General features: G+C 37.1%; 2 protein-coding genes across 7 annotated transcripts; one reads left to right on the top strand and one right to left on the bottom strand.

The window, feature by feature from the left end:
- Positions 1 to 14977: 14977 nt before the first annotated feature.
- LOC113282727 lies at positions 14978 to 22958 on the bottom strand. 6 transcript variants are annotated; one of them, XM_026531793.1, is made up of 10 exons: positions 22800 to 22958; positions 22551 to 22616; positions 21977 to 22048; positions 21226 to 21375; positions 20851 to 20945; positions 19821 to 20625; positions 19171 to 19735; positions 16102 to 19088; positions 15764 to 15958; positions 14978 to 15574 (listed from the first exon to the last, which is right to left on the bottom strand). In XM_026531793.1, the coding sequence occupies exons 8-10, from the start codon at positions 16911 to 16913 to the stop codon at positions 15562 to 15564; spliced, it is 1020 nt and encodes a 339-aa protein (XP_026387578.1). In that variant the 5' UTR covers positions 16914 to 19088; positions 19171 to 19735; positions 19821 to 20625; positions 20851 to 20945; positions 21226 to 21375; positions 21977 to 22048; positions 22551 to 22616; positions 22800 to 22958; the 3' UTR covers positions 14978 to 15561. The 6 variants fall into 6 exon arrangements, 1 of the variants encoding a protein (XP_026387578.1); XR_003327134.1 differs by lacking the exons at positions 14978 to 15574; positions 15764 to 15958 and having other exon boundaries at positions 16923 to 19088; positions 21977 to 22060; XR_003327133.1 differs by lacking the exons at positions 14978 to 15574; positions 15764 to 15958 and having other exon boundaries at positions 16923 to 19088; positions 21226 to 21387.
- A 1907-nt stretch (positions 22959 to 24865) lies between these two features.
- Positions 24866 to 26791, top strand: LOC113279606. The gene is made up of 4 exons (XM_026528287.1): positions 24866 to 25544; positions 25641 to 25657; positions 25703 to 25992; positions 26167 to 26791. The coding sequence occupies exons 1-4, from the start codon at positions 24866 to 24868 to the stop codon at positions 26789 to 26791; spliced, it is 1611 nt and encodes a 536-aa protein (XP_026384072.1).
- Positions 26792 to 27473: the final 682 nt, after the last annotated feature.

Below are 27473 nucleotides of genomic sequence, written 5' to 3'. Positions count from 1 at the left end.
CTGGTCTCAACACTCTTTTCGCTTCCCTCCCTAAACCATCCCTTCTCCTCCTCTTTCTGACCGAAGCAAATCCGGAACGACCATTTCTTGGTTTAGGCCGGAGTTGTACAGATTGATCTCTCGAATCTAAAGTACTCCCGTGCAGTACATTTGTTTAGGATTTAGATTTGTTTCTCACTCACCTACCGATATTACCAAAATCGGCAGAAACGATTTTCACCGATAAACACCAATATACTAAAAAAATTGCACATGTGTGTTATTTAGTAAATAACAGACCTCCAAATAGCTTAAAATTACTTATCAATCATAACACAACAAATTCTTTAAGATATTTGAAATACTTTTGGGTAGTTTTTAAACTGCAAAACTAATAAGACTAAATCTCAAAGACATATCCGAGCAATATATCTATGAACATGTTATTAAAACCCATAATGTGCAGTTAAAGTTCACACATGTAGTCAATGTTACTTGTTCTACCACGGTTTAGACCTATCAGCACTACCACTAAAGTGAGTCACGTACGTAAAACATACATAAAACTCTATAAAATACTGGAAAACACAAATATTTTGCATAAAAGACTGTAATAGTAATGGAGAACGCCAGCTTACCCAGCCCCTAACAAACAGATAATTGGCCGCGTAGGCTCTCCCATTTCTAACTGATATTGGGTTGTAGGAAATACCAATTGGTCCTAAGAATAATATATTTAGTTTGATCCAGTTGACCCAGTCAACTGTCTGTTTGGTTCTTTTTAAAAATATAAATTGTTTTTTGGTCCAAAAAAATATTGTTTGGTCCTAGGATGGACAATACCCACGCGGGATGACGTCATCAATGATGTCACAGTCCTTTGATAGTGGCAAAAATACCATTTTTTTCTCTTTTTTCTCTCTCTTAGTAAAAATAAATAAATAAAACCTTAAAACTTAAATATCTTTTGAACCATATGTCCAAAAATGATAAATTTTATATATTCGGAAAGCCCTCGACGATTGCTTTCCAAAGAGTACCATTGTCGCTATGTTTCGGAGCTTTTAATTTTTGCCTTATTTTTTAGCTATAAAATGAATTATTATACGAGTTCATTCTACAAAATCAACTACTTTAATGAATTATCATGCTAGTTAGATCATTCCAAAAAGTGAACTCTTTGGATTAAATAACATACGAGTTCATTCTACAAAATGAACTACCTTACGACTTTATTCTACAAAATGAACTGGTATAATGAACTATTATTACGAGTTCATTATACAATATGAACACCTATCACGGGTTCATTCTACAATATGAACTACCGTTTACGAGTTCATTTTATAAAATGAACTATCATAATGAACAACTATTACGAGATCATTCTACAATATGAACTACCATTCTTAATTACTATTACGAGTTCATTTTACAACATGAATTACCAATCCTACAATATGAACAACTATTATGAGTTCATTTGAAATTAAAAACATCTATCACGAGTTCATTCTTCAATATGAACTATAATAATGAACTACCATTGCGACTTCATTCTTCAAATTGAACAATTACTATGAGTTTATTTTACAAAATAAATTGCTAGTGTATACGAGTTCATTCTATGAAATGAACTGCTAGAACTAGAATGATCTACCATGTTATAAAATAGTGTTCATTCTCGAATATGAACTACTATTATACCGAAAAAAATTAAAAGCTTTGAAACATAGCGACAATGGTACTGTTGAAAAGCTATCGTAGAGGGCTTTCCGAATATATAAAATTTATTAATTTTTGACTTGTATTTTTAGAAATATTTAATTTTTAAACTTTTACCTATTAAGGTTAAGAGGAAAGAGAAATTAGTAGAGAAAATAAAGAAGAGAGAGAAAAGCATAAAAATGATTCATGTGACAAGGAAATAAAATAAGAAAGAGAAAGGGTACTTTAGATATTTAAATATTTTTAAATAATTATGGACCAAATTGAAAAGGTGATTTTTGAAATGACCAAATAGACATGGGACCACCTAAAAAAAGACCAAACCATATTTTTCCCTATTGGGTTAGTATTGATACACGTAATCATAAATGCTTCAAAAGCAGTAAATATTTTATGTAAAAAAACTAACCCAGTTCCTTTAGAAGGCGTAATTTGTTATATGTCATTTTACGAAGATATCAATCATGACTCTCCCTTAATCTAGGATATCTATAGCCATGCTTTGAAATACTTACATGATGTTATTTAATTAAAAGATCACATGAAGTAATATGAAACCCGTAGCCAACCAATGAAGATTAAAGTTATAAGGCTCGAAATGTATAAATTGAAGTTGTATGAATAGAAGTATTTAAGAAAATTATCAACCTTACATTCTTACTTGAGTTTCTTCATAATAAATGAGATAAGGTTGCATGTCAGTTTATTTTTATTCCTAATGTTGTTTACTGTTGCCGAAAGAATAGTCGCCTTGGATAAAGAAAAAAAAACAATCAATCGGGGGAGAATCAGAAGAAAGGGAAGCTAATATACATACCATCAGTTTTGCTACTTTCAATCGTTGTCGCAGAATAAGGTATTAGGCCATACATAATGGCCTACACAGTTCTCCTGTAAATCTAGAGTCATTGGTTATTAGAACCTGATAAACCATGCATCAAGATGTTTGTTTACCCTTAATAACAGGACCTTTTCCATGGTATGAATTTATGGTAGATTTTTCCATTAATATGGCAATCCAACTACAAAAATAAACAAACTGTGATCTTCGTAGCTTTGCCATCTCAATCGTGTCAGAGCCAAAAGCATATTAGTCATATGGGTTTCTGCAAAAACAATAATAAAAAAAAATACTTAATTTTCTTTAAGTAAAATTACAAACGTTTCCACATCTCTACGCCATGAAGAAGAGAAAAAAGAAAACAAAGAGATTAATTGTCCAGTTGTAGAGACATGAGAATTGCAGACCTTTATATGGATGGCAATCCTTTTTCGAGCTTTATGTGACATTCTCTGAACTCTACTTATACTTACATTGTATGTTGGAGTATATACATCATATTTGTTTACCATGGTTCAAAAAAAAAATATTGGTCTACGACATTAATATCAAGCCATGAAGTCTATCCAACGATTCCTGAACAAAACTATGAAGTCGCATTCTCTGTCTGAAATGTTAAGAAAAACTATCACAAAGAAAACTATATTTTCTACAATTAGTTTATACTTCAGAAAGTCGTTCTCCAACCCAACATCACTAAAGCCACCACTATTAATTAGAGGTTATTGCAGAGAGCCATAAACCTAGTTTTGCAAAAATAACTCAGGCCGATTAGAAATTGTGAACAGGGAACGTCCAGGTGAAAGAAAACTAGGGTTGCAGCGTTGATTTTGATTGTCCTTCTCGATTGGTGTGATTCTAATTTCATTCTCTTTGTGAAGGCAAGTTTGTTCTTGCTTTATCAATTTAATTGTGTTTATTTAAGCTTTATATTTGTTATGGTAGTTCAAAATCGTTATTAGGGTAAAGCCTAAATCAAACATGTTTTTGAAACCCTAAAAGTACATATGATTCGTAGAAGTTGTTTTACCTGTAAATTGAGTTCCAACCGTTGGTTTATGTTGAATTTTGTATATGTTTTAATTGAGTTTTTCATGTGTCTTTTGTTAAAATTTGAAGACGATCGGACACTGGTAAGGCTCCGAATCGACTGTGTTTACTAAATGTGTTTCTGCATAATTCTGTCACTGTGTAGTTTTGATTTAACTCTTGTATGAATTAACTAACCATTGGATTTTGCTCAGATTTTATATGCATATGCTATCTGTTATGATGAATGTCCTGTGAAAATTTCACGAAGTTTGGACGAACTTAGGTACCCTAAAGCCCCTACTTGTTAGGACTGTGTCTGCAGTAAACTATGTAAGAATCAGGTCCAGTGAATACCAGATTCCGGGAATTCTAGCCGTTAGAACCTGCTGAAAATTTAATATGTTGTAGAATAGGTTCTTATGAGTTTCCAGTTTGAATTTCATGAAGATGGGGTAAGCGTAACGTCACCTTTTACCTTGTAGTGTTAGCTATTACAATTTTGTTTGCTCGTTCTTTGCTTTGTTGTGTACCTTGTTGTGTGCATTCTGTTGATCTAGATTATTCGATGCTGGTTTTTGTTGTAATGCCGAGATTAGGGCCACCTTCATGTATTGGAAAATATAAGGTGTGTCGCGGTGGGTGGTGGTTGCAAGTGTATGCCGAGATCAGGACCACTTCTATGTATATGAGATGGATTGTATGTCTGGTGGGCAGTGAATATGAGTATGTTTTGCCGAGTTCAGGACCTCCACTGTGTATTAAACAACTGGAGTGTTACGGTGGGAAGTGGTTATACATTGTATGTGTATGTTTGTCTCATATTTGTTGTGTTTTCAAGAACATTGTGTTGGTAATGAAAAGTGCAGTGCTGGAAACTATGTATGCAGTGTTGTTTCGTGTTTAATATGACTAATATTTCTTAATACTTATAAGGCTTTTAGTATAACTTATCATTGAGCTCCCTTGGCATAGGAAATACAGTTAAGTGATGGGTAGCTAAACTTCCTAGAACTGATTGGTTCATAACAGTTCTACCAGGTGGAGCTAGATAGGTTGGTTTCCAATGAGCTAGTTTACCCTTAGAATTGTCAATCAAGTGTTTGAAAGAATCAAATTTTCTTTTTTGTAAAATAAGAGGAACACCAAGGTATTTCTCATTCAAAGACATTCTTCTAATTCTAAGAATATTGGCAATCTCATTCTTCATATTATTGGGACTTTTTTGCTAAAAGCTAAAGCTTATTTCTCAAAGTTAACAGCTTGCCCTGAAAACTTGCTAAATTGCTCAATGATACTAGCTAAGTTTCTAGCATCTCTAGTTCTTGCCTTTATGAAAATAAGACAATCATCAGCAAAGAACAAATGGGAGATTAGGGGGACAGTGTTTATTGGCTTTAAAACCATGGATGAGATTATCATGTTCAGCTTGTAATAAGATTCTAGACAAGGCTTCCATGCACAGGATGAAGAGATATGGATACAAGGGATCTCCTTGTCTCAATCCTCTTTGGGGATAATAAACTTTACCTGGAGCACCATTGAGAAGGATGGAGGTTTAGACGGTTGAAATGCACTGGTTGATCATACAACACCAATCTGAGGAGAAGCCTAGATTTTTTAGACTGTTTAGGAGGAAAGACCATTCTATTCTGTCAAAAGCCTTTGACATATCAAGTTTGATAGCAACACAATCATCTTTAGCCTTAGTTTTCTTCATGGAATGTATCAATTTATGAGCACTGACTATATTATCATGGATTAGCCTATCAGATATGAAAGCAGTCTGAGATGGAGATATAATTTTGTGCAAAACTTTCTTAAGTCTAGAGGCTAACAACTTAGATATTATTTTATAAGACACATTGCATAGGATAATTGGCTTAAAATCTGCTGCATTTCTAGGACAATTACTCTTAGGAATGAGAGTTGTGAAGTTATGGTTCAATTGTTTCAGAATGTATTTAAAATGGAAAAAAGATTTCACCATTTTGACAACATCAGCTCCTACTGTGTCCCACATTAACTGGTAGAAACCAGGTGGAAAGCCATCTGGACCTGGGGTTGTCCAAGGCTTCATATCAAAGACAATTTTCTTAATTTCCTCACTAGAAGGCATTTCAGTTAACATAAGGTTATCCTGATCAGTTATGATATTGTCTAGGCTAGCAAGAAAAGTATCAGAGCTAGGGGGATGTGTTGTTCTACGCATGTCACTGAAATGTCTAAGCAGCTCAGTTTCAAAATCATGTCTTTCATCAAGCCAAATACCTATATTGTTTTGAAGAAACTCAATTTGGGTTTTTTGTTTCCTATAGTTGGCTTTTTGATGAAAATAGGTTGTATTCCTATCATCTAAGAGCATAGCATCATCCTTACCTCTTTGCCTCCAAAAATCTTATTTAACATCATACCAGTACTTTAATTTCCTGATTAGCTCCACAACCCTACTGTCATTGTGATTTCTAACAGTTCTAGTAAGATTAGAAAGTTGAAACTCCAAGTTAGAAATCTGAGAATTACTATTACCAAAGTGTTGATAGTTCCAGTTTATGAGACAATATTTAGTGTTGTAAAAACAATTGGCAAGGATAAAACCAGCAGAACCATTAGTATTACCTTTCCATTCAGCTTTGATTAGCTCAGAGCAAGTAGGGTCTCTAAATCAAGATTTGTTCACCCTAAAGGGTTTCTTAGTGTTGCATTCCATTTTGCTAGTGATTAGCATTATAGGGCAATGATCACTGCCTAAAACAGTTAAGTGATATAAAGCAGCATTTGGATAACAATTGAACCAATCATAAGAAATAACAGCTCTATCTAACCTCTCTAGAATTAGATCATTTCCATTTATTCTATTGGTCCAAGTAAAGGGATTCCCTATATATGGCATACTTGACAGATTATGGTTATCCAAAAGTAAATTATTAACATCAATATCACTTTGACTACGGGGATTTCCACCTTCTTTTTCATTCTGAAGTAAGATGAAATTGAGGTCGCCTATCACAATCCAAGGATTATTATGGGTTGTCCTTATGTTTCTGAGGTGGTTCCATTAATTCTCCTTGTCACTGACATTTAGAGCACCATACATACAGATCAAAAGAGTACTGTTATTTTGGCTACCAAGCTTAACAATGCAGTTTATCATATCCATCCTGCGATTTCTGAACAGGCTTGCTGAAAATTTAAGATAAAAGATAAGACTCTATTAGCAATTAATTAACTACATGCTTATATGATCTAACTAATATAAGTCAAAAAAAATAGCATAACGAAAAATAAATACAATTGAAAAATAAAACAGATCACGGGAAGAATGAATACCTTGTTTGCATCGTTACACAAAATTACGAATAGCCTGGAAGAACGGCAGGGTATCTTGATAGGATACTACTACCGGAATTAAGATAGATATAAATTATTGTTTTTTTTGTCAAAACAAACTAGCGGTCAGTCACCTTAATCCTTTGAATTGGGTTAACCAAGCTTTTTTTTTTTTTTTTTTTTTACACTAGCCAATTAAGCAAAGCTTATATAAACATTATTCCTAAACAAATAAGGAAACATAAACTTATTCCTAAAGTAACTAGACTCCTAATTGGTGTTGGCCCCGATCCTGTATTTTTTGAATTAATATTAACGTTAATTCCGTTATTACAAGGACTAGTTTAAATTCAAACAGAAAAAAGAGATAAATTAAGAAGGTGAATATACATTTCTAATGGTTGTTTACTAATTAATATGCCTTTGATGGTTCTTTAAAAACTTGTCCCGTTTTTTAGAAACTTGAAAGAACTCCATCCAGTTAAAAGTAAACTCAAATTTAGGGCCACCTGACATGGCCCATACACCATTAAGTCAAACTATGAACTCGAGTCGAGTCAGTTAAATTACCACTGTGGTTATGTCCCAAGTGTGGCTCATCCGATACAGACCGCCATATATTTCAACTGTACAAGATTAAAGACAAATGCTGAAGATGTGCTGTTCTATCATCTAATTTAACAAGACAAAGGAAAAACAAATCTCAGACAAAGAACACACCATTCTCGTTTTGTCAACATTTAGAACATTAAATTGACCAGAAGACTCTAAACATAATGAGCATTCAGTATATTAACTTGAAAAGGGTTGTGTGATTGACCATTGCAGTCTTTTCAAGTAATACACATTCTATTATACTTGCACTAAATAATATTGCAATTAACTGAATATCTAAACTTCAAATAGTTATTCAGGTAGGATAACTTCAGAGAAATACTCATATCTACAGATTAAAAATATGGATGCATACATTTGAAGCAAAACAAAGAACTCATTTTCAACACATAGCATTACACAATAAAGGAGATCAATACACAAATGGATCAAGATGGAAATAAAGGAGATACACAATTTTCACCTGGGAAGTACACCTTAGCGTATGGACGTAATTGCCTGACTAGCATCTTCAATCAAGAGCACCGATCATCCCTACCATCTACCAAGTTATTATGGACTCTACCGTGTCCATCAAAAGTAACAGCTTTTCTTGTGGAAAGCATTGAAGGAAGGCCTTCCGGCCTCCAACTCCAACATCTCCTCCCAGTGCAACTTTGATACGGAGACCGCCGCTCACGCTCTGCTCCATCGTTTTGCTTTTTCAGATTCATGGCATATCAATGCAAATGTAACCGATGAATGAATGGGTATCGTATACCCTCGTGTAATAGCTCCTTAAGTAATTTAATAATATGCATGCTTCAAAAAAACAAAAAAACACATAGCATTACAAAAGTGAGATCTTACCTGTATAACATTGCTTGCTTGCTTGATTTTGAATCCAAAGAGAGCTATCCCAACTGGGAAAGAGAGATAATCATGTCTCAAGGCCCTCACTAAACTTGACAGAGAAGAACACAAACCAAGAGATGTCAGTTGGGGCATCTTCAATGGTATCAACTATCAACCTCTATAACACAACCAATGCAGACAACTCAAAATGAACCTGGGAATGCTTACGTCAACAAGTAGAAGTGAAAAGTTTATCCAATTTCCAGGACTTCTTCCATGCTCCAATGTCTGCCAACAAGCATCTAATGGGTAATTGTTGCTATGCCTGTGGAGAAGAAGATCATCGGATTAGAAACGGTCACCTAGACAAAAAACAATCTATGAAGAATAAATGCACCGGAGAATATCAAATGGCAGTCATCTGCATGAATCAACACAATATCATGATTGCTTACCTTATCTGCAATTGCTGTGGGGGCTTCATGTGGGTACAGATCGTAAATTTTTGAAACTGACAGTAAAGTCTGGTGAAGAGTTTTTCTGCAAATTTTCCAAAAAGAAAATCAGAAAAAGTGATTTTGGTGTCAATGATTGTGCAAATAGCGAGAAATACACCAAACAGGTACAAGGATTTATAACTCAATGACTGATGGCATAAGCACATTAATCAAACCATATGCATCAAATGCATCACCACAACTAAACCACATTGCTTTGGGAGATTGGTGAATCTACATCCATTTGGTTTGACAAGTGGAACCAAACATAAATCATCCATCAAATATAAACGGGCTGATTTCAGTTTGTGGACAAAGTGAAATGCGGAACACCGAATAAGGCCCAGTACTATTCCTAATTGCCAATTGTCGCTGTCATGCAGTTTTTTTTACTTCTGTACCCTTTACTGTTCACTTTGTGGACGGTTGAATCCAATGACACCAACCATTTTTTTTGTGGATGTCATTGACATACATTTTATAAACTCATGACTCCCTTTTTCTACCGACGATGACTCTTGTTGTTCAAATTGGGGCTGTCAATGGGTACCCATTATCCGGACCCGGTATATTTGGATCCAGTTCCGGGTCCTAAAATTGGACCCATTAGCTACTTAGGACCCGGCGGATAATTACTCGATTGGACCCGAATTTAAACGGGTCCAAACGGGTAATACCCGTTGGGTACCCGCGGGTATCGGGTACCCGCGGGTATCGGGTATCCGCGGGTATCGGGTACCCGTTTATTCATTCTTTTATTCATGTTTTTAGCAAAATTACAAGTATTTTTACTAGTTTTAGCTTTGATATTTTACTCATTTAAATTTTTTCTCTTACATTTAACCTTTATTTAGTACATTAATAAGAAATAATAATAAATTTTTATAAAAATTACTTAAATCCAAGCCAAAAAGAGAAATATATTAAGTTTTTGAGGTTTTTTAAATAGTTTTATTAAGAACCAATGGGTACCCGGAACCGACGGGTACCCGGATATTTAAACGGGTCCGGTTCTGGGTCCACAAGTTTAGGAACCGGACCCGGAACCGTTAGGAACCGGACCCGACCATTATAAGTAGGGTCCGGGTCTGGGTCTAGTGATACCCGGGAGGACCCGGACCCGTTGACACCCCTAGTTCAAACCCATGACATTTGGAATTTGGTTGCCACGTAGGCTCCACATCGGTATTACGTAGGATCATATTATTTTAGAATATTTTCATAGACACCCCTATTGATTTTTAGAATAATTTCTTAGACATCCCTTACGTGGTGTCCACATCGGTTAGTTAGCGTGTCCAATAGGCTCCACATCGGCAATACGTAGGGTCATAGCATTTTAGAATATTTTTTTTAGACACCCCTTATTATTTTTTTTCCTTTTTTTTGATAGTTCCTTACATCTCCTTCTATGTATTTTGATAGTCCCTTACATTTCCTTCTATACTGTTATTCACTACTTATACCGCGTTTCAGCTCCTTAACTCGTATTTATTTTACTTTATACATTTTCTCCTCAAATCACTCATCCTCCTTCAAACAAATCACTACCACCTTAAATTAGTGTTCTTCTCCACTCAAGTATCTGCATTATCTTTTTTCAAGTTTACTTCTTTATCTTAACATACATTTTCTAAACCACTTATATTCTTCGAATCATTTAGGTAAGATGTTCGATTCATCAATTTATCTTATTGAATTTCTTGAAAACTTTGATTGCTCGTTTGTATTTCAAAATTAGGAAACCCTAATTTGTATTTCAAAATTAGGAAACCCTAGAAGTATAGAAAAATTTGGGGTTTTTTAAAATTTGGTGTCAATTAGATTTGAATACTAGGTTATGTTAGATTTAATATTCTGTTAGCGTCTGTTGCTTGATTTTCAACTGCAGGGTAATTGATTTTCAACTCCAAAAATGCCAAGGAAAAGAAAATTTTTTATTCACTGCAATAGTGATTGGATAGATCTGGGTTATTCTGGTGATGATGAGTATGGCCGCAGCGGCGAATTACATCCCGTGTCTTTACCGTCTGACTTCAGTCTACAAGATATAAAGAAAAGGGCAATGCGTCTAGAAAATTTCTTGGACGGGCCGGATTTTGATGTCTACGGTCTTATGCGGGTTTCCAACATGGAACGAAAGCAACGCATTAAGATTACTTCAAATGATGCTTTGAGGATTTATGTTCAGGAGACACGAGGAATGACAAGTTTTTTTACCGTAAAATTCAAATCCAATTATGAAGTAAATCTTGGCAGTGAGAATCGCAGAAATCCCGTAACTCCTCCAAACGCCGATCAACATGTAAGGCACAGCGGGGCCGGAGTCACTAGTCCATTAACCCCTCCACATATTCTGGCATATTGTATGCATATCCTAGCTACGAGATCGAAACATGGCCAGGAGTGGAATGCTATAAGTCGGAAACTTGGTAAGAACGATGAACCCCTCCATTTTTTGGTAAGATTCTGTCGGAATATTCTCCGAAACCTTAAACAAACCTTATTTTGGCTTATTATACGCATACCATGGCTCCGGGATCGAAACCTGATCGGGAGTGGACTAGTATAAGCTTGAGACTTGGTAAGAACGATGAATCCCTCCATTTTCATGTAAGATTTCTTTAGAATATTTTCTGAAACCTTAAACAAATCCTATTCTGGCATATTGTATGCATAACATGGCTCCGAGATCGAAACTTGACCGTGAGTGGACCACTATCAGTCGAAAACTTGTTCAGAACGATGAATCCATACGTTTACATGTAACATTCCTTTGAATATTCTCTGAAAACTAAAATCTTCCTATTATGGCATATTGTATGCATAACCTGACTGCGAGATCGAAACTTGACCGTGAGTGGACCACTATATAGTTGGAAACTTGGTATGAAAAATGAATCCATCAATTTGCAAGTAAGATTCATATGGAATATTCCCCGAAATTTTAAACATACCCTATTCTGATATATTGTATGCATAACCTGGCTCGTTGATTGAAACCTGGTCGTGTGTGGACCACTCTCAGTTGGTAACTTGGTAAGAACAATGAATCCATCCATTTACAAGTAAGATTCCTTTGAAATATTATCCAAAACCTTAAACAAACCCTATTTTGGCATATTGTATGCGTACCCTGGGTTCGAGATCGAAACATGGCCAGTAGTGGACCATTATAAGTCGGAAAGTTGGCAAGAATGATGAATCCCTCCATTTTCAGGTAAGATTCCTTCAGAACTTTCTCCGAAACCTTAAAAAAACCATCTTATATGATATTGTATGCATACCCTGGCTCCGAGATCGAAACCTGGCCGGTAGTGGACCACTATAAGTCGGAGTCTTAGTAAGAACGATGAATCCATCAATTTACATGTAAGATTATTTCAGAATATTCTCCAAAACCTTAAACAAAACCTATTCAGGTATATTATATGCATAACATGGCTCGGAGATAGAAACCTGGCCGTGACTTGCGTGGACCACCATAAGTCGGAAACTTGTTAAGAATGATGATTACATCCATTTACATGTAACATTCCTTTGAAATATTCTATGAAACCTTAAAAAAACATCTTATGCGATGTTGTATGCATAACCTGGCTCCGGGATCGAAACCTGGTCGTGAGTGGACCACTATAAGTCGGAAACTTGGTAAGAACAATGAATCCATCCATTTACATGTAAAATTCCTTCAGACTATTCTCTGAAACCTTAAACAAACCCTATTCTGGCATATTGTATGCATAACATGGCTCTAACATCGAAACCTGGTCGTGAGTGGACCACTGTGATCCTTATGCCAACCTTATTCTGGCATATTGTATGTATACCGTGGCTCTGAGAACGAAACCTGGTCGAGAGTGGACTAGTATAAGTCACAAACATGGTAAGAACGATGAATCCCTCCATTTCCATGTAAGATTCCCTTGGAATATTCTCTGTAACCTTAAACACTCCCTTTTCTGGTATATTGTATGCATACCTTGGCTTCTAGATCGAATCATGGCCAGGAGCAGAGCCGGGCCTGAGGGGGTGCAGGAGGTGCGACGCAACGGGTCCATCTTAGGACAAGGCCTTTTTTCCTATGTACCTATGGACCTTAGGGGTGAGCATTAGGCCCGTAATCCGCGGATTTATCCGGGACCAACCGTTCTTTTGTGGATGGATGTCCGGACCGTTCGTTAATGGATTGGATACAGATGGAATTTTTGAAATCAAACGGATAATGGATCGGGCCCGGATGTAACCATGATAATCCGTTGGACATCCATATCCGTTAAATTAAGGGCACTTATATTGTTCTAGAAAATACTATGGATCATTTGGAAAATTTTAAGATGTTTGCTTGGGGTGTTGTACATAACATTTTTATATATGTATACATATATAGGATATGTAGGTTTTATAAGGAGTCATTTGTGTTAGCCTTATTTTCTTTATTATAAATTTTAACTAAAACAAATCCATTGGATTATCCGCAACCAATCCGTCCATCCGTGCATCAATTGGATGCAAATACGTTGGATCTGGATTGGATGCGGATGCTAAATTTGAAATCCGCAGTGCAATGGATTGGTTGCGTAAGAGGCGAAAACCGGTCCATACCGGCCCATGCTCACCCCTACCTATGGTGCACAGTCACTTTCCCCTCCAAGCCCACTAAGCCCAACATATCAAAAAAAGAAAAAATGTCAGCCTTTGCTAGCACTCGAAAAAAGAATGTCTGGCTTTGCTAGCACTCGAACGTGTGACCTAGGGTGAGATAGTTTAGTTCCACAATCCACTAGGCTGCGGACTAATATTTTTTCAGCCCTTGACTATTAAGCACATCTTGAATCTTTATTATAAACGGCAGAAACACCTGCCCATGGCTATGTATTTTGAGTTTCCTTCGGGTATTCTTGTTTTTGTAAGTGTACATTAACAAAAAGGAGTTATCGTTCGCGTCGAAAAAAAATTGACCTTCTAAAAGGCCCTGCGTAATTTTTTCGCACAGGGTCCTCGTAGACTCAGGACCGGCTCTGGCCAGGAGTGGAACACTATAAGTTGGAAACTTGGTAAGAACGATGAATCATTTATTTTAATGTAAGATTCGTTTGGAATATTATCCGAAACCTTAAAGAAACCCTATTTTTGCATATTGTATCATAATCGGGCTCCAAGGTCGAAACCTGGACGGTAGTGGACCACTATAAGACGGAGACTTGGTAAGAACGATGAATCCATCCAACTATTGGTAAGATTCCTTAGGATTATTTTATGATACTTTAAACAAACCCTATTCTGAATATTTTATGCATAACCTGGCTCCGAGACCAAAACCTGGCCGTGAGTGGACCACTATAAGTCAGGATCTTGTTTAGAACGATGAATCCATCCATTTACATGTAAGATTCATTCAGAATATTATCTGAATCCTTAATTAAACCTTAATCTGGTATATTGTATGCATAACCTGGCTCGTTGATCGAAACCTGGTCGTGAGTGGACCACTATAAGTCGGAAACTCGGCATGAACGATGAATCCATCAATTTACAAGTAAAATTCCTTCGTAATATTATCTGAAACCTTAAATAAACCCTACTATGGCATATTGTATGCACAACATGTAGCGAAGCTAAAAACTATTGTGAAATTGTGAGTGTCTCTAGACTTTGGGCTGGCTTAAGCCAGCCCAAGTCTACATGTAGTTCCGCCACCCCGCATTTTGAGAACTCGTATCTGGCATCCTGTTAGGTATATGTTCCTCACAAACATCCCGTTCTCATGTAAATATCTTACCTCCGTTGCGCTCTTCATGTTAATTGCCATTTGTAACAATCTCTTCATCATCCCAACCTCTTGTTCTCCTGATAATATATTACCTCCATTGCGCTCTACACGAAAATCGCCATTTGTAACACCCTTTGTAAAAGCCTCTTCCTTTACATGTCCCGGTTCATCACTAACAAATGTCTACGTCTTAATTTGATGTGTAACTTCAAGTTACTTTAGGTTACTTAACCTTTTGGATACTTCTGAAACCTTCAGGTTACTTAATTCACCACCTATTTATAACAAGTATTATTAAATTTTTCAAACCGCAAAAGATGGATAACTTTCTAAATATCTACTCCGACGAAGTATAGAAGTTCACAAGTTTCTTAATCCAAATGAACTGCATCACATTAAAGTATAAAAGTTTTTCAATACCACCAACTGTTTTTACAATAATGTTTAATCATCCCTACTGTCTGCATACGAAATAATCTTGTAAAGCATGCTTGCTCTCATGGCGCCCACCTTTTGAACCGTTACCCTGTTCATGTGTGTTTTTTTGCGAGATGAATGTGTTTCAAATTTAGTATTCTTCATCCCACACTTCATGTAATAGCATACAAATAACAGACATTCGAGATATGTAGCTTGTTTAGGCGAATGGGTAGTTTCGGCCTTCTTACTCAATGCAAGAGGAATTTCAGTTAAGTTCAGTGCACGACTTATTGCCGCTTCATAGGACTTAGCTTGTTTATAGTGTTCTTTCTTCGTGTTCATATCGCCCAACGAGTTCCTGTAGCACCATCTGTCACTGCTAATCAAGTCATACTCCAGTAGTGAGAAATGGTTATTGTTGTTACTCATTGGTGCGTACATTTTGACTGGTTTACATTCACGATAGTCCTTAGCAAGCTTTTTAATCCAGAAATTGTTGAATTCATCCTTATCATTCAGAAAAGATTCCTGCATAAACAGAAAGCAAAAGAATGAACGTTATAAATGCATATTGTATAAGCATGTGTAACTTTAAGTTACTTACAAGAAGATTGAATTTTTTTTTGAATCTACATACAAGAATGAACGTTATAATCCAAGAATTAACCTTTTTTGAACCTGACATATAAGAAGATTTAAATTTTAGAAAGTACTCACATATGCTTTCGGGAGAGGAATATCGCTTTCCCATACTTCGGGTTTGAGTTCATCTTTGTCTTCAACATACTAATGTAGAAATCAATGAATTTCGAATCCAAGTAGGCGTCTTTGCTGGTTAGTTGAAGGATAAGTTCTCCACGTATATCAAACATCAGGCAACCATCGTCTTTGAATTCCATCCAAGCAATGTCTCTGCATTCAAAACAAGAAACAATTAAACCACATAACAGAATCAAGAAGTAAGATGCAACATTTAACATTAAAATCTACATTTAAACACCATAACAGCCTCAATAAGTGTTGAACCTTTTTGGTTTCATTTTGTATCTACTTACGTTCTGTCATGTATACAAAAGTATTCAAGTACTTTCTGTTTTTTATCGCCATCCAGCATTTCAATAATTCTGGAACCTTTTACATCCCTGCTCAGTGTCCCATCATCTTCTTCACCTGCTTTAACCTGCCTCTTATTCTGCTTCGTCAGTACCTTTGTTCTCTTCCTACCCTTAGGAACATCTTTGACATCCTCACCGGTGACAGGCTTAACGTTATCAGTGCTAACTTCTGGTTCTTCTGCACTAACAACTTTAACTGCGTCTTTATAAAAGTCCTCCACATGGGTAGTTTCTGGACTATGATCATCTACAACATGCTTCACACCGTCAAGAGTACCCTTGGATACACCATGCAGAATAACCGGCTTAGCACTCTCAGCTCCCGCATCACCTTCTTGACTGTTCTGGGCAGTTTCTGTACCAGGATCCGCTACACCATGCTCTTCGACAGGGTTATCGCTACTTTCCATCACGACTTCCATATCACCAGACTTTTCCACATTATTTTCTTGACTGATTTTGGCGGTTTCTGTACCAGCTTCTAAATCTAAACCATGCTCTTCGACCAGGTTATCACTACTTTCCATCACAACTTCCATCTCTACATTAGCGTTAATCTCTTTGAACTTTACCTCTCCATCTAACTCTAGTTCTTTAATCAGCTCTCTCACATTATTGTGTTGATGGTTCCACACAGTTTCTGTATCCGCATCCTCTTCCACGGCTAAAACTTTGTCTCTAGCCTCACTGGTCATGTTATCCTTTTCCTTATCAATTTCCACATCAATATCCCCACCTTTGGTTGTAAGCATCACTTATGTCGCCTCACTGGTCATGTTTTCCTTTATTATGTTGACTAAACTCTCAACCCCATGACTCTCTCTGACCTCTGTAGCCTCAATAGTCATGTTAATTCTTGCATCATCATCTTCCTCTTCCACAACTTTGTCCACCGACTCATCTTCCTTGTTGCCGGTAGGTCCTAAACCACGATCCTCTTCATCGGATTCAACTTTGCGAGATAAAAAATCTACAGCATGCATCACACCGTCAAGAGTACACTTAGTGTTTAATGCACCACCGACTACACTATCGGATACACTATCGGATACACCATCCAGAATAACCGGCTTAGCGCTCTCAGTTTTCGCATCACCATCTTGACTGTTATGGCAGTTTCTGCACCAGGATCCTCCACACCAGGGTTATAGCTACTTTCTGTACCATGCTCTTCGACAGGATTATCGCTACTTTCCAACACGACTTCCGCATCACCATGCTGTCCCACATTTCCAACTTGACTGATCTTGGAAGTTTCTGTACCAGGATCCTCTACACCATGATCTTCGACCGGGTTATCGCTACTTTCCATCACAACTTCCACATCACCATACTATTCCAGATTATTATCTAAATCTGTTAGTACAGAGATAATCACCTCTTCCACGTTATCAGAACTAACTTTTGGTGTTTCTGCACTAACAACTTTAACTGCGTCTTTAGGATAGTCCTCCACATGGCTAGTTTCTGGACTATGATCATCTACAACATGCTTCACACCGTCAAGGGTACACTTAGTGTTTAATTCACCAACGACTAAACTCTCGGGTAAACAATGCTCTTTGTTACTCTTAGCCATCTCAGCTTCCGCATCACCATCCTATTCCACCTTACTATCTTGATCGTTCTGGCCTATTTATGTACCAGGATTTTCTACACCATGCTTTTTGACCAGCTTAGGGCTCTCAACTACCGCATCACCATCCTCTTCCACAGATAAAACTGTCTCTAAGCATGTTTTCCTTACCAATTTCCACATCAATTACCCCACTTTTGATCGTAAGCATCTGTTCCTGCATTTTCTCCAACACTTCCACCACATCATCTTGACGTATGTGGTCAGTATATGGATAAGTACCCTGTACGTCCCCCTTCACACCATCAAAACCATTCTTATCCTCGAGTGCACTCTCGACAAAACTCTCAACACCATGAATATCTCTGACCACTGTAGCCTCAGTGATCATGTTAATTCTTGTATCATCAGCTTCTGAATCCTCAACTTGTCCACGGGCCCATCTTCCTTGTTGTGCGTAGGTCCTAAACCGCGATCCTCTTCCACAGGATCATCTTCACGGATGTTGGAAGTTTCTGTATCAGCACCCTTTTCCTCAGATGAAACTTTGTGTCTAAGCATGTCTTCCTTATCAATTTCCACACCAATACCCTCACCTTCGTTTGTAAGCATCACTTCCACCACATCATCTTGACGTATGTGGACAGTATATGGATTAGTACCCTGTACATCCACCTTCACACCATCAAAACCATTCTTATCCTCGAGTGCACTCTCGACAAAACTCTCAACACCATGAATCTCTCTGACCTCAGTGTTCATGTTAGTTCGTGTATCATCATCTTCCTCTTCCTCAACTCTGTCCACCGTCCCATCTTCCTTATTGTGGCTAGGTCCTAAACTATGATCCTCTTTGTTGGACTCCTCTTCCACATTATCATGTTGATGGTTCCGCAAAGTTTCTGTATCGGCATCCTCTTCCACAGATAAAACTTTGTCTGTAAGCATGTTTTCCTTACCCATTTCTACATCAATAACCCCACCTTTGATTGTAAGCATCATTTCCTGCATATTATCCAACACTTCCACCACATCATCTTGACGTATGAGGTCGGTACCTTGATTAGTACCCTGTACATCCACCTTCACAGCATCATAATCATTCCTGACCTCATCGTGTTCACTCTCGACAAAACTCTCAACACAACGAATCTCCCTGACCTATGTAGCCTCATTGGTCATGTTAATTCTTGTATCATCACCTTCCCCTGTCCACCGGCTCATATTCCTTGTTGCGGGTAGGTCCTAAACTGCGATCCTCTTCATCGGACTCAACATTGCAAGAACCGCCGTTCTTGCTAGATTCACCAGATTCCGAACTACCGCCTGTAGTATTCTCCGGAGGAGCACACTGTTATACCAAAATAATTTAATCTCAGCCAAACATTTAGACAAGTCACATAAAGATCAAGATAATTCTCAAAATCACTCACAATTGTTTTACGTAATTGGATGACCATCGATTCCACCGACCCGATTCTCTGTGCATGTGAATCGAACAACTGAATCATATTCTCAGAAACTCCATCTATCATCTCCTGCACCCTGTTTATCATTTTTTTTCGTTGCATCTGCCATCCAATTATTAATAAATTCAGCTGACACTCTAACATCCGGGTGGGACCCATGTTCGGCATCACCTGCTCCTATTACCTCTCGGGTTTGATCCAGAACCTCCTGATCAATATGTCTATTGTCACCAGAAGAATTCATGGCTTGATTTTTCTCATGACGGGGACCATCCGCTGAAGCATCTTCCAAATCATTATTTTCAGACACAGCTTCCTCCCATGCAGCATCACGAAACGCTTCACCTCCCGCACGGATTTCCTGCAACCTGTCATCACTGTAGACTACTCCTTCCATTATTTCACAAAGCTTCTCATAATTAATTACTTCCTCGCACCACACCGTAAGAATAAGGGGACGCTTCCCTTTCGTACGCGATTCGCTTCCGTACTTTTCAAGCAAATGCGGGAAGAGCTTCAGCATCCAGACCTACAATACATACAAATAAATATTGAAACAACGACAATCAGTAAATGTTTTTGAATGCATAAAAATTGAAGCCAATCCCTCTTACCACCAACGCTTGTGGTAGTCCTCGTGGCTTGAGAGAGAGCTTAGCGGTAGGGTCTTCTTTGTCGTTTTGATATTTAATCGCTTTCTTCGTATTCTCAAAACAGAGGACATACGATTTCTCACCCCAAGGGATTTTGTTGAAATTCTCTATGTTTTCCACCGAAAGCCAGTCTTGGTCGTCTATTTTGTGCTGCAGTTGGCGCCCAAGTATGCATACGTGCACCATAAGTAACAAAGCCAATTTCACCCTCTCATCAGATGAACATGGAACATGCTCCCTCTTTCGTAATTTCCGGGGACGTTTTTTGCTCTTACCGGACAATATGGGATTACGAAGAGCACCAGCCCCTGCACCGTGGACCATGGGTTTCGTTCTGAATACAAGGAATTCATATAAATGTGTTCCTTCCACTTTATTAATACCCTCAAAATGCTTCTTCTTGAGGTGCGAGACCCCCTTCAACTCAATTTCTTCACCTGACTCCTTGAAAGGAAGACCTGTAACTGCCTTGAAGTCTGCCTTGCAGAAACACAAGTCTTTCCCTTCAACAGGGAACCATACCTTACCTTCTCGTGTTTGCTCCGGTCCTACATGGATCTCCCTAGTCATTAAAAAGGAAAAAAGGGCAGACGACCATTTTTGTGACTCCGGCATGTCGACTAGATGTACAATCGATGTTTTCCTAACCTAGGCCAGCTCAGATTCAGACAACGAATTTCGTATATTTCTCAGTGTATGCAGGCTCGAGTAGTTGGAAACATGACAGGGAAACTGCCTCAGCCTTTTGTTGGTGTAGATAAACCTACTGCAGAACACCAAAACCAAAAAAATTGAAAAACTTGCAAATAAAGGACACGTAAGTTTTGCAAACCATCAGCCGTAGCAAGGCAATCGGGAATTAAACGTCAGTGTCTGGCGAACTCATTGAGTCTTCGTTTATTATAATAAGATGAGTACCAAATAAACTTATTACTTATTAGCTAATTGGAACTACAAAAACCATATAAAGATCCATACACAACCTATTTACCTGTCCTCTTCGACCTCCACTAGAGGTTTTTTTTTGTTTCGTTTTCTTTTCCTTGGCTGTTTACTATTATTTTGCCCCTCCTCCTCGGGATGTTTCTGCGCATTCCCATTGGTTGAAGGTTTTCAGAAGCCATTACATTTAACATACAATCATTACCGTGGATTTCATTAGAATTCCAAAAAAATAAATTGGTAAGTAACATTGACATAAAATTTAATCATCCAAATTTTGCGTTATTCAATCAGAGCGAATTCGCCATCAGTGTAAGGCGAACTCATTGAGTTTGCGTTATTTTAGTAAGACGAGTGCAAAATAACCTTATTAGATAATCGGAACTACAAAAACCATACAAAGATCCATGAACAACCCATTTACCTGTCCTCCTCGACCTCCAATTCCACTCCCACTTCTGTTTCGGCATGTTTCCTTTTATTTGGATGTTTACTACTCTTCTTCCCCATATCCTCGGGATGTATCTGCGCATTCCCCTCGGGTGGAGGTTTCTCAGAAGGCGTTCCCTTTAACCTACAATCAGTACTGTGGACTTCATAAGAATTCAAAAAAAAAAAAGATGCAGTCTCATGAAAAACTGACATAAAATTGTATCAGCAGAATTTGCTCAACTAAAAAGAATTGGATCTATTAACTGTATTATTTCATAGAAGCTACCAAAATGAACGGAGACTTTCATATTCAGCCTATCTACAGGCAATAAATGAGCCAACAATGACCTCTCAACTTCTGATGAAGGTATAATGATACAACCATCTACATTATAAGACAACGAGACAGTTCAGGAAAAACTACTTAACAGCTATGTCTGACAACATATCCGAGTTACAAAATACCGTCCTCGAGTACACCGTATGAATTCGCCAATTCTTTTTCACTTATTCAGCCGCACCACAATGGCCAATGCTAGTGTAACATTTTTCTTAGAATATTCGGGGTTTGCAGCCAATTCAGTTTCACAAAAACATGTTATTCCAGATTTGAGATTACAAAATTTACATTTTGTTAATTGTTTAGTTTTTATACAGTTCACCGCATTCTAGTTGAAACACAGGAGGAACACTACCAATCTGATAAATTGAAAAAGTTGTAGATCCATGAACAACCCAGTTACCTGTCCTCCTCGACCTCCGCTTCCACTCTCACTTCTTTTTCTGCTCGTCTCCTTTTAGACATTACCTTTAACCTACAGTCAGTACTGTGGATTTCATAAGAATTCAAAATGAATTAATCTTTCATATTTAGCCTATGAAATGCAATAAATGAGCCAACAATGACCTCTCAACTTCTGATGAAAGTATAATGATACAACTATCTACATTATAAGACAACGAGACAGTTCAGGAAAAACTACTTAACAACTATGTCTGACAACATATGCGGGTTACAAAATACCGGCCTCGAGTTCACCTTATGAATTCGCCAAATCTTTCACTTATTCAGCCGCACCACAATGGCCAATGCTAGTGTAACCTTTTTCTTAGAATATTCGGGGTTTGCAGACATTTCAGTTTCACAAAAACATGTTATTCCAGATTTGAGATTACAAAATTTACATTTTGTTAATTGTTTAAGTTTTAAACAGTTCACTGCATTCTACTTGAAACACAGGAGGAACACTACCAATCTGATAAATTGAAAAAGTTGCAGATCTAAACCATATAAAAATCCATGAACAACCCATTTACCTGTCCTCCTCGACCTCCACTTCCACTTCTTTTTCTGATCGTCTCCTTTTAGCCATTACCTTTAACCTATAGTCAGTATTGTGATTTCATAAGAATTCAAAATGAATTAATCTTTCATATTTAACCTATGAAATGCAATAAATTAGCCAACAATGAAACCTCAACTTCAGTCGAACCTAACCCTATAAATGATTCAGTTAACAAACTGAAGAACAACCATCTACAAACAAAAGGGTTTAAAACATATACCTTCAATCTTCTTCAGTTCTTCAGAATATGAGAGATTTCTTATCGGCAGAGAAATTGTCGATTGTTGGTGGGATTCGTCTGAGAATTCTTCTATCGGTAACCAAAATTTTGTAAAACCTAATAATCGTCCGAATGAGATTTATCGGTTATATCGAAACATTCCAGGGGAATCGGAAATTTGTAATATTTCTTATTTAGTATCTAACCCTGCAGCGTGGAAGATGATTTGGACACAGTTACTAGGGGGTATTGGAAATAGTAAATTTTCATATTTATGATCCGGCCCTCCAGCGCAGCAGCTGATTTGGACCCAGTTACTATTTATAACCTTCGAGTGTCATGACATGTTGGTTGTTGGGATATGACCGTAATTAAGGAATGTATTTAACCATTTTTGTCCTGCTTGGCCTGGTTTGGTAAATAGGAATAGTAATGGGTCTTATTCGGTGTTCCGCTAGTTAGCGTGTATAATATAGTAAAATTTTAGGGGTTTTTTGATGTTACTCCCCCTATAAAATGATATTCTGGGGTTGCCCCCCCTGTACATAAAATCACTGGCTTTGCCTCCTGTCACTGTTTCCGTCAATGACCAGTTAAGTTCGACGCGTGCGACTTACACACTTACGGGTTATTCTAATTCTTTGATTTGAGTGACCATCTTAACCTTTCAAATCTAACTACTAATATCGTAAGGACCCTAATTCTTTAAGTTGATAAAACGTTTCGTATACGCAAACTCTTTTTTTTTATTTCCCATACTCTCTGCGAGATGGAAAAGAATGGAAAAACTAGGGTTTCTTCGTCAAGTACTCGTGAACCGTGATTATTAGTCAAAATTTAAAATAAAGTTAGGATTTTTACTTATTTAACTGTGATCAGTATATTAGTGGTAATTATTTTGATTGAAGGTTAATGTTTTGATGTCAATGGAAGTAGTAGAAGATCTACCCAGGTTAGTTTTCCAGTACTGGAATCGGAATTCTTTTTTTAAAAGAAATCAATATTTGATTTTGGGGTTTAGTTTTGTACCTTGCACGATTTGTGTTACTAAATCACAGGAGTAAAGTACGAGTTTTCGTTTAGTTCATATTTTGTTATCAAAAAGAAATTAGATTCTTGTACAAAATGTACATATATATATATATATGATCATATGGGTCAATGGGTTGCAATCAAAATTTGTGTTTTTTGTTTGCATACACAACTTTTAATTTAAGGTTTAATTGATTGGAAATGACAATAATTTGGTGTTATTTTTTGACATTTTGGAAGGGAGTAAGTGGTTATGATTTCTGGTTTATAATGTATTTTTTGTTTTATGCAGGGTTGTTGTGGTACATTATGGGGGTCAGTGGAATGAGAGGCCTGAATACACAACAAGTTGGGCATGTACAGATTATTCAAAAAGGGGAGGTATGATTATTTTACCTGCTATTGATAAGTGTAACTTGAGTTTGGACATGTTGAGAACTGAATGTGAAAGAAAGGTAAGGAAGTTAAAGGATTACGGGTATGTTTTTTGCTTTCTCAGTGAAGGACGTAGATTGTATGCCGAATGTGATGGTGATTTAGTTAAATGGTGGGACTGTAGTGATAGAGATGCAAGTGGTAGGATGTATATGTATTTATATTCTAGCACAACCATGCGAAAGAGTAGTAAAGTTTTTGCTGCTGTTGTTAATACGACTCCTAAGAAGCAAAGAATAAAGAAAGTTTCAGAAAAGAGTTATTGATAGTATTAGTGGTAACAGCGACCGTGCCACGGATGACAATTCTGGTAATGATGCGAATCAAGATAGTTTTTGGCAATTTTTGGATCATGCTAATCTTGGGAATGTTTGTCCGTCAAATGTAGAGCAAATGGTTATTGCTAATGGGGGTACTGTTGAGAAAACTAAGATGAAACCAAGACCATCAAAGAAGAAAAAAATCACATTTGTTCCACCCGGTGGAGTTACATTCGATGACACTCGTGATATTGAGGACTTGCCAGAAGAAGAATTGATGAGTTTCCTTCTTTAGATGGTGTTTCAGGTGTTGTGACACAAGAAGAAATGAACGAAGTGATGAATAAGGTGAATAATGATGTTACGAAAGAAAAAGAGGATGAAAGGAGGCCTAAAGTAACTCCTCGGCCCACTGTTATTGATGGAATTTCTAATGATCATGGCGGTGATGAGACATTACATGACAGTGTCAATATTGACCATATAGAAGCTGAGACTGGCTACCATAGTGTAGATTCAAATAGTGATTGTTCAATTGATCCGTACAGAGACGAAGATATTGAAGACACTGAAAAGGAAATGGACATGCCACCACCTACCAATGAATTTCAAGGCGAAGAAAATAATCATGATGATTTATACCAAGATGTTGAGTGCGGAGAAGAACAAAATAAAGTGGAAGACACAGGTAATTTGTATTTGGGTCAGTTGTGGGGTACTATATATGAGTGTAGAAGGTTTTTGAGAAGACATGCAGTTAAGAAGAAATTTGAAATGACTTTCAAGAAAAATGAGAGGCATAAAGTGGTAGTTGTTTGTGCTAATTCTATGCATGGGTGTCCGTGGAGATGTACTGCATCACAACAAGAAGATGGTCATACAATAAAGGTTGTAAGACTAAATGATGAGCATGAATGTGTGGTTGGAAACCGAAAGCAAAACAAGATGGCTGATTGTAGATTTATTTCTACAGAACTGGAGGATGTATTTAAATGCCAAAAAAAGTCTTATACAGTTGGTATGTATTTTAAATAATTTATGAACATCTATTTATTAATTTGGTGTTTTGATTTAAACTTAGTGTTCTATTAAGGTTGAGTGTTATCATATGCAGGTATGGTTATTATAGAGGTTTGGAAAAGGTTTCAGATTGATATTACATACTGGGTGGGTTAGAGGGCAAGGACAATTGCATTGGAGAAAATTTATGGCGATTATGCTGGATCTTACAGTCTTCTGCCAGAAATGTGTAGACAAATTCTGAAGAACAATAAATGTTCAATTGCAAGTGTGTCAACTGATGATGCGGACAATAGTTTCACTGGGTTGTGTATTACTTACAAGCCTTTCATTGATGGGTTCAAAAAAGGCTGCAGACCTGTTATAGGACTAGATGGCACTCACTTAAAAGGTAAGTATGGAGGTGTTATTCTTGCAGCTATAGCCTTAGATGGAAACAATGGAATGTATCCATTAGCAATTTATGTGTGTCAGGGAGAATGTAGAGAAACTTGGACTGCATTTCTTACAATAATTAAGACTTTAATTTGTGAGCATGAGAAACCCATCAATTTTATTTCGGATAGACAGAAAGGACTTGTATAATCATTTGAATTATTGTTCCCCTACAACTACCACAGATATTGCTTTAGGCATTTATGGGCGAACTTGAAAAAAATGTATAAGGGTGATCACACTAGACACTTAGTATGGGGAACAGCCAAAGCATATACAAAGTATGAGTATAGAGTTTGGGCTAAGACTTTGAAAAAACATGATCAAGGTGCATATGAAAAACTGCATGAAGCAGATGTACACACTTGGGCACGATCACATTTCGATGAGGGTTCAAAGTGTGAGCATATTACTAACAACTTCTCAGAAAGCTTTAATTCTTGGATTTTGAAGCCAAGAGAAATGCCCATAATACCTATGTGTGAAAATTTTCATACAAAGATGATGAATCTGTTGTATGATAGGAGGAATAAGGGCAAGAGATGGGAAAAAGAAATGAAGGGTAGATACGCCGGATTGGTCCCTAGGGCGGCAAGGATAATAAATGGGCTTGAATCACATGTTGTAAAGTACACTTGCCACGGGGCAGATGATCATCTTCATCAAGTTACTCAAGATAATACGGAAAACAGATGGATTGTGAATTTAACTCAGAAGTCATGCTCATGTTGTACTTGGCAATTTACTGGTTTACCATGTGAACATGCGGTAGTTGTCATACTTCCTTTAAGAGATCCATGGATTGAGTAAGTACATTTTGATTAAGTGCTTATTTCTTTATGCAGTAGCTTACATAGCTTCTAATATGATTCCATATGGTTTGCAGGTGGTGTACTGATTAACACAAATTAAGTACATACATGGATGTTTATTCAGGCTTTATCCATCCAATGGAAGCTCAAATTAATTGGGAGTGGGACAAGCCGAAGGTAAAAAATTTATGTAATTGAACTTCTTTAATAAAATATTCTTAATATGCAATTAATCGTTCTTGATTTGTATGTAGGAAACGCATAAGGTTGAGAAACCAATTTACAAAGGAAAAGTTGGTAGACCCAAACTGAAAAGAATTAGAAACATAGATGAAAATGAACCGTTAGTCGAGGGTCATGTTAAACACTGCAGATCATGTGGCTTGACTGGACACTATTCAACCACCTGTGATCATAGGAAAGAATTGGCAGAGGCTGGAGTTGGGTGGAAAGGCAATAAAAGAAGGCCTCTACCTAAAAGTAAGGTCAAACTGTGGTTTCTTTTTCCTTTGATTTTTGTATCTATATTCATTCATTATATTACTTACAGGACTTCCCACACATGCAACTGATGAGGAGACAGCAGCTGCTTGTGACCCCCCAATTGTTAGGTTGATGAAGAAGAAAGCAAAGAAGAACAACAATAATCTTGTTTCAACACCAACAGAAACACCAATTGT

The sequence above is a fragment of the Papaver somniferum genome, chromosome 5 (assembly GCF_003573695.1).
Source record: "Papaver somniferum cultivar HN1 chromosome 5, ASM357369v1, whole genome shotgun sequence".
NCBI classification, from domain to species: domain Eukaryota; kingdom Viridiplantae; phylum Streptophyta; class Magnoliopsida; order Ranunculales; family Papaveraceae; genus Papaver; species Papaver somniferum.
Note: the sequence above shows the minus strand (reverse complement) of the source record. Positions and strands in the feature narration are given on the sequence as shown.